General features: G+C 37.7%; 1 protein-coding gene across 4 annotated transcripts; it reads left to right on the top strand.

The window, feature by feature from the left end:
* Window positions 1-294: 294 nt before the first annotated feature.
* On the top strand, window positions 295-3,418 carry LOC306993658 (uncharacterized protein). Of its 4 annotated transcripts, none has more exons than XM_079603607.1 (9): window positions 295-868; window positions 1,189-1,354; window positions 1,549-1,683; window positions 1,768-1,828; window positions 1,946-1,972; window positions 2,057-2,128; window positions 2,224-2,295; window positions 2,892-3,101; window positions 3,258-3,418. In XM_079603607.1, the coding sequence occupies exons 6-9, from the start codon at window positions 2,113-2,115 to the stop codon at window positions 3,335-3,337; spliced, it is 378 nt and encodes a 125-aa protein (XP_079459733.1). In that variant the 5' UTR covers window positions 295-868; window positions 1,189-1,354; window positions 1,549-1,683; window positions 1,768-1,828; window positions 1,946-1,972; window positions 2,057-2,112; the 3' UTR covers window positions 3,338-3,418. The 4 variants fall into 4 exon arrangements, with proteins under 4 accessions (XP_079459733.1, XP_079459730.1, XP_079459732.1 ...); XM_079603604.1 differs by having other exon boundaries at window positions 296-868; window positions 2,221-2,295; XM_079603606.1 differs by having other exon boundaries at window positions 775-868; window positions 1,205-1,354; window positions 2,221-2,295.
* Window positions 3,419-8,091: the final 4,673 nt, after the last annotated feature.

Below are 8,091 nucleotides of genomic sequence, written 5' to 3'. Positions count from 1 at the left end.
TACTTAAAACAAGAATCTATCAATCGAACGATTTTCACAAATAAGAAAATTCACTTCCAACAAAGTAGGTTTTTTTTTTTCAGTGTACAAATTCAACCGTTACACCCCCACGCCAGTAGGGGCAAGTGCCTCTGTTTTCAGGTGACCGATTGAAATCATGTCCTGTGTCCTGACTTCCGTGTTCTGCGATTTACACCAAAGTCCTTCTGGATACACAACTTGCATGGGAATCCGTCTTCTTTCAGTGGTTTCGTGTAAATGGACGCTCAAGATTAATTGTTTGAGCACAGGTATGGAGCCCTTAACGTTATAGTGCTAGTTCGTTTTTTCGTCTCTTTAGAAATACACACGTTGCACCCACTGTTTGTGATTTTCACGTAGAATAATAATAGTTCGGTAAAATATTTTTAGAATACTTTTCTGCTATCACTGTTAGAATACATTCAGAACATGTTTAATTTATTCCTGTACCGTTGGCATTTTACACTCACTTATTTGCATGTATGCAAAGCAAGGCCTCTGATTAGGTGGCAATGGCGTCAATGCGTCTCTATCCAGTAATTTTCAAACATTCCAATGCCGTGTTAAATGTGCTAACGTTATAGCATTGTGTGTCTGATCGCTCCTCTATCAGTTTTAGAAACTGGTCAGACAATAACAGCTATAGTCTACATAATCCTACAGTGAAATTAAAAAAGCCATTTCACTACATGCTAATCTTGAGCAATATAATTTTCTCCTTTTTTCCACCTTTTCTCACACCAAACAACGACGTACGACGCCATCAGAAAGCGCATTTTGGGAAATGTGTGGATCCGTCCGTTCGCATTTCTGTGTTTCTATGCATGTAGACTAGAGCATCATTGTGGTACGTGTATGTTTTTACGTATGTTTGCCTGAACCATGTTTGTACAACTAAACGTAGCACAATTTGTGTGTATATATTATAAAATAATCTGTATAGTGGATGTAATGCTCGAACCATGATGCAGTATCTGTCTGCTTACTCGAGCACATACGGATGTGTAATGTCACACACTGTAGCATTATACTTTTACGTTTAAACAGTGCATTAAAAAAACAAACTCCATATCTAATGTTTAAGAAAGAAATAACAAATATTCGTGGTCGGGGATAGCAACACTCCATTTTAGTTTAAAATTACCCTCTAAAATGCTGATTGGCCAGGTTTGCTGACGTCAAGGCATGTGACGCAACACGAACGTTCCTGATTGGCTGGAGGAAATGGATAAGTCTACGTAGAACTCAGTAGACCGTTCACTATCAGGAAGTCTTGGAAAAACAACCAACAACGACCAACAACAGCAACCATTGAGCTTCACATTCTCAAAAAGTAAGTGAAATACGTTACAGTTTCATGGTTGTAATGCAAGGGTTTGGGGTTTAACTTTAAGCCGTCTAGAAAATCTGGCTGTGTACAGGTGACTTATTGGTGCTATACTATATATAAATAAATACGTTTTCTCTGTATGGAAATACTGCTTTGTTCGGCTACTTTCTCACAAAAACTTTGTTCTCTTAATGTAGATTCCTATGACAAAGCCATGAAAAAATGTCGGCGACTGATGGACACTTCCAGCATTGAGACGGAAGACGATGCGAGTGTCCACAAAAGGCAGTGTAAACGCCCAAGGAGGTTCATGACGGATTCTTCAAGTGATGGTAAAACCTTAAGTACAGACATTATTTACAAAATTAACATTTTCTTTTAGCAATCTGTACAATTTTTTTGGTCTTTTATTTCAGATGAATCTGTTCCACAAATGAGAGAGTGTGAGAACGGAGTGTGTGTCTGGAAGCCCTGTCTGTAAGTTAACATTTAAGAAACCTGAGTCATATTTCCTACCATGGAACTACTGACATTCAACCTAGTGCATATCATGTGACTATTCTGATGTGTTTGTCTCTTCCTGCCTGTTTCCAGGTCCGCAGCTGCCTCCACCACCTGCATGTAAGTTTTTTTTTCTTCCTCCTCCATTTGCAAGAAACCTACCATAAATGAAGTGACCAATATTCATATCTACTTTCTTTTTAGATGAGTCAACACCACACAGAAAACCAGCCGGTCGCCCAGAATTGGATGGGTCTATTATGACGCAAGCTGAGGGTACAGTGGCTTTGCATTTTCCATTTCCAATTAAATACTATTTCATGACAAGGAACTTGAGAGTAACTTGACTTTTTTGTTGTTGTAAACAGCAGAACTCATCACACAGAGGGAGGTGAGACATCACACAGAGGGAGGTGGCTCAGCCATGGAGACGGAAATGAGAGGTAAGAAGACTCACTTAAAGGAACACACCGACTTTTTGGGACTTTAGCTTATTCACAGTATCCCCCAGAGTTAGATAAGTCCATACATACCCTCTTCATCTCTGTGCGTGCCGTAACTCTGTCTGACGCACCCACCACTAGCCTAGCTTAGCACAAATACTGGAAGTAAATAGTTCCAGCTAGCATACTGCTCCCTATAAGTGACAAATAATGGCAACATTTTCCTATTTACATGTTGTGATTTGTATAGTCACAGCGTGTACAAATAACAAGGTCACATGTGAGACAGCCATCTTCTAATCATATACATACTCTGAACTATATTCTCAGAAGGCCGAAGCACTGCTACTTCTGCGGAGTGATTTACTCCAACTCTGAGCGAACTCTCTGCTCCTCACCACGGGGGTTCTCAGGGGCTACAAGCAAATCACGCCCCAGAAGTAGCAGTGCTTCGCCTTCTGAGAATATAGACTTATCTAACTCTGGGGGATACGGTGAATAAGCTAAAGTCCCAAAAAGTCGGCGTGTTCCTTAAGTTGTTCACATATTCAAGTAATGTATAACAACTAAAACTAACATAATTCATTTTTCCATAGCCATGTGGACATCCATTACCCGTATGGCACAGCGAATGGAAAAGATGGAGCAGAGGTTGGATGAGGTGCTCATGCTCTTAAGGAGCTCCCAGTCCCAGTCACATCCCTCTGCTCCTGTCGATGATATGTTGCTGTCGCCCTGCTCGACAGTCACAGAGCTGGAGGAGTTTGACAGGAGTCTCGGTCAACAGGAGAGGAGGGGAAAAAATGGTAATTAAGTTGCCATAGTCCTGCCCTAAGATTAACACTATATAATTGCATAACTTCAAATATCATTATAACTGAACTGACGGCTCTTACAAAATGAGATTGTACAAGCTCTCCACTTTGTTCTACATGTATAATTTGTATTTCTATGTTTTACAGCAACTTTTCCTGACAACTCTTGGAGGTTCGACCAGAGGTACTGCCATCCGTCGCATGCTACGGCGAGTGGCAACTATTGACGTCCATCAAACAGTTTAGTCTGCGGGGCAGAAAGGCAAAGAAGGCCTTCCAGGACCTGACAATCTGCAGGGTTATAACAGGTAGGTGTTATTTTATTGTTCACATCAGTATTATGCTTAGCTTGGAGGTTTTAATTTGACTTGTAACTTTACTTCATTTTGACTTTACTCTAGCGGCCTTCCAGAAAAACTTCCCGGCGGTGACTGCAGCAGAGACGGAGGACTTGATTGGGCAAGTGCTGAAGTTTGCCCCACACAGACGGTAAATTAGAATACTTCTATGTGATGTTCATAATTATCAAAGGAATGGGACTATCAATATTTGTCATAATAAAAAAAAAACAGGGTTGTTAGTAAGGCAATTTGTCTTGCGTTTGTCAACGTGTTCATTCTCAGTATGACATATCAAACTTTTGTTTATTTTTTAGGCCAGCTGAGAAGGACTGAGAAGGGCTGATCGGTCAAGACAATGGAGCTCTTTTTTTATTTATTTTTTATTAAACAATTGTATTTTTGCCACTTTGGCCATTCACTTTATTGTCCCTTTTCAATGTGAAATTTGTCTTGGACTCAAAGCTGCATTTATACACAACATGTATACATACACACAACAACATATGCACAACAACAAATGCACATTACATTATCATTCCAATATGCATCTTGCACACTACATTTGCACTCTTCATCACACTCTTTGTACTTAAATTTCTGTTTTATTTGTATAGTTGTAAAACTGATTCTATTCTTGTATTTTTTTTAGGCCTTTTATATTTTTGGTATTTTGTAATTTTATATTGTCTATATTAAAGTTTTAAATCCCATCAAGTTTGCCTGTTCATTCATTCCTGCTAACATATAAATTAATTTCTGCTTGTATAATAATTAATTCCTGCTTATGCACAGACAGTTTAAAGTAATAATAAAATTGGTACCATTGTTAGATTTTTAAAGGTTAGTGGAATGTAAAAAATAACCTTAGGGGAACGTTCTAGGAACGTTACCTAAAGGTTGCAACGTTAGGGGAACGTTCTAGGAACGTTCCCTAAAGGTTACAACGTTAGGGGAACGTTCTAGGAACATTCCCTAAAGGTTGCAACGTTAGGGGAACGTTCTAGGAACGTTCCCTAAAGGTTGCAATGTAACCAAAAACGAACGTTCCCGGAACGTTAAGAAAACTTTCCATGGGAACCAAAACCTAACCTTAAGGGAACGTTCCGCAACCAAAAACGAACGTTCCCGCAACCAAAAACGAACGTTCCCAGAACGTTCTGGGAACCATAAATTGTTACCTGGGTAAACATGTATTAATAAATAAAAAATGACCTTCTCTTGTTTTTATAATAATATATATATATTTTATAATTTATTACAGTCTTAATATTTATTAATAAATGTTTAAAATAGTTTAATAATCTTAATTTTTTTACGTATCTTGTTTTAATATTAATAAAATACATGAAAATATATTTTCTTATATTTATTTCACTATAGAGTAATTCTTATTATTTATTGTACATTTTCTTGAGTTTTATATAAAAATATATTCTAATAATAAATAATATAATTAAATAATTAAAATACAAAATAAAATATAATTAATATGTATCCTCAATATCACTTTTTAATCCTGTCGATATCCGTGTCCGAGATTGCTCTACCATATTCACCTGTATGCAGAAGTAAGCTATATTTTGTTATTGCGGGTTCACTTCCGATTCATTGACCATTATATTTAATGTCTGGGCGAATAACAAAATGCAGTGAATGGTGAAATAATTTGCGCTTCAAACCTGTATGTTTATGATTTTGATAATAAATAAAAATAATATAACAAATAACAGTTTGCTATATCAAGCAGTATAACGGACCGTTTTTTTACAGCTAAAATATGGGATGAGACCGGAAGCCTCGACACAATCAAGTTACAATGGCCACGCCCTCTCTTACATTATGAATAAGCCGAATAGGCTAGTAGGTAAAAAAAACGGTGTGACAAAAGAAGTATGTCTGAATTCACAGTAGGCTACTCATAAAAGAGTAGACAAAAAGTACCCGGATGATCTACTACTACTGCGAGATTCTGAAGTGTGCATCTGATGGACACTTTACTATCCCATGGGAGAGGATTTGTGAATGGAAGTAAAGCGAAGTAAATTTTAGTGTTGGTGTTGGTCACATGATAATGACAACATGGCGAATGTAATTTGTCCAGATTACAATCATTCTATAGACCATACTTTTTTAGCAGTCCCAAAGTAATTACTTATTAAAAATAAGTACCTACCCAAGAGACTGTGATTTCAGCCAATCTTTTGTAATTTACCTTTTAAAAAAAGCCAGTTCCCCTATGACATCATCCACCCGGAAGTGACATCATTTTGGAGGGAAAACAACAGCACACACATTAGTAAGTATAAGCGATTGATTGAGTGGATTCTGTGATGTTTTGTCTTAGTTGGTTTGTCTTGCTTTGAAACATTTCGAGGTAATCAAATGCTATGATTCATGTCTGTGCTGGTTGGTTTGGTTGTTAAAACTCTTTACTGAAGAATGTTCTGAAATACCCGTGGAGCTCATGAAAGGCCTATTGAACTGAGGAACAATCGACTGATCTGTAAAGCTCAGTCAAGTTATTCAGCAAAGTATATAAATATATTGTTACCACACTGCCAATATTACAGTTTTCTTATATCCATTATCCATTTTTCATATTGTACATTATAATGTTAGTTGTATCTATCTATCTATCTATCTATCTATCTATCTATCTATCTATCTATCTATCTATCTATCTATCTATCTATCTATCTATCTATCTATCTATCTCTCTCTATCGATCTCTATATCTATCTATATATCTATTTATCTATCTATCTATCTATATCTCACTATCTATCAATCTATCTCTCTATCTCTATATCTATCTATCTATCTATCTATCTATCTCTCTCTATCGATCTCTATATCTATCTATCTATATCTATTTATCTATCTATCTATCTATATCTCGCTATCTATCAATCTATATCTCTCTATCTCTATATCTATCTATCTATCTATCTATCTATCTATCTATCTCGCTATATTTCTCTCTATCTATCTATCTATCTATCTATCTATCTATCTATCTATCTATCTATCTATCTATCTATCTATCTATCTATCTATCTATCTCGCTATATTTCTCTCTCTCTATCTATCTATCTATCTATCGATCTATCTATCTAAATATCTATCTATCTATCTATCTATCTATCTATCTATCTATCTATCTATCTATCTATTGTCAGGGGGTTTGGGGATTGTGCGTGGTCTTGTGGTGCCATCAGCCATAGAGTTGTCGTGCTATTTTCTGTGGTTTCAGAATAATAAGCCACATGATATTTACAGCTCGTGTGATTGGCTCAAAAAAGAGTGCTTATGAGGACTGCTAACGGATGAATGCTAACAGACCGCTGTCTCCAAAGGGCCAGTTGCATAAACGTAGCCGCTAACAAACTTAAGATGGTCGTGTCTTAAGAACTAGTCTAACCAACAAGCTCTTATGACTCATTTTGAAAAAGAAAAAATAGATGACTTGCAAAACTATAGTCTTAGCAGTTTATGCAACCGGCCACATGTGAATAGACCTCAGTGTGTGCTGATCAGTGCTAAATGAGGAGATTTTAGCTGAACAGACTCCATTTAATGATAACCTTGTCTGCTTTCCACTCCCTGACTGTATAGTTCACGTTGCATGCCAGCTGGATATCGACTTACAGGTTGCCAGACTGTCCTTTAAAACAGAAAACACATCCCAGTGTGTTTTTTAACCAAGTCGGAGTGTGTTTTAAAGCGAGAGGGAGTGGGGTTTATGTCTCAGAGGGTTTCCTGTTCTCCTTCCTGCTGCGGTTCGTTTTACTCCTGGAGATTTTTGATGAGTTCTTTTGGAAAACATCCCTAAAACACTGCTTTCCCTCTCTCTCTATCTTTTTCTGCTCTCAGCATGAGAGAACAGGAGAATTTACTCCGACCCAGGAGGAGCTCGGTGATGGGGGAAAGAGAAATCATCATGAATACAGATACAGAGAGAGGGAGAGAGAATTGAAAGGTCTCCTGTTCGTCTGAATGTGTTTTTTGTTTGTGTCTAGAGGGGCATCTCGCTGTAATTATTGACTTTTCTTTGTCTAGCTCTTTTTCATCCTCTTAGAGTGGAAGCCTGTCATCTGTTCCCCAGTGACTCTCACTCAGGTTAAAAATGCCGAAATCGCAGAGTGGCTGTGGTGTGTTGTAGTGAACACAAACATGCAAGTGCGTGTGTGTTTACAATTTTGTAGAGGTCTGATTTAAAAGGGTCATACTTTGGAAACAAATATTGCACATTGTAATTTGCATGCATTAGTTGTGAAATGGTTCGTCACAGGTGATCCACACTCCAATCCAGAAGGGGGCGCGCAGTGTAGTGCTGTTTGCTAACCGCCACAACAGGAAAAAGAGCAGTAGAAGAATGACGATCCACGCACAAAGACTAGAGATATGGGCTGAATCCGAAATCGCCCCCTAAAACCTCAATCACTATTCCCTACGTTAGTCCACTAATACGGTTCACTTGAAGGAGTGAATGAAAACGAGTGAGCGAATTCGGACATTGGCTGTACACTCGTTATTTCGGTGCAATGTGGGATAGATTGAGTGCACTCTATGGGTACGTTTACACGACAACGATATGCTTAAAACTGTGAAGGTTTTCCTTTGAGTTTTTCCGCATACAG

This window comes from Phoxinus phoxinus (genome assembly GCF_949152265.1).
Source record: "Phoxinus phoxinus genome assembly, chromosome: 25".
In the NCBI taxonomy this organism is placed as follows: Eukaryota; Metazoa; Chordata; class Actinopteri; order Cypriniformes; family Leuciscidae; genus Phoxinus; species Phoxinus phoxinus.
Note: the sequence above shows the minus strand (reverse complement) of the source record. Positions and strands in the feature narration are given on the sequence as shown.

What these genes read in the sequence shown, in the direction of transcription:
- LOC306993658 (XM_079603604.1), top strand. An exon ending in CATGGAGACGGAAATGAGAG is followed by an intron (nt 2,296 to 2,891) that starts GTAAGAAGACTC and finishes ATTTTTCCATAG; the next exon opens with CCATGTGGACATCCATTACC. An exon ending in GGAGAGGAGGGGAAAAAATG is followed by an intron (nt 3,102 to 3,257) that starts GTAATTAAGTTG and finishes TATGTTTTACAG; the next exon opens with CAACTTTTCCTGACAACTCT.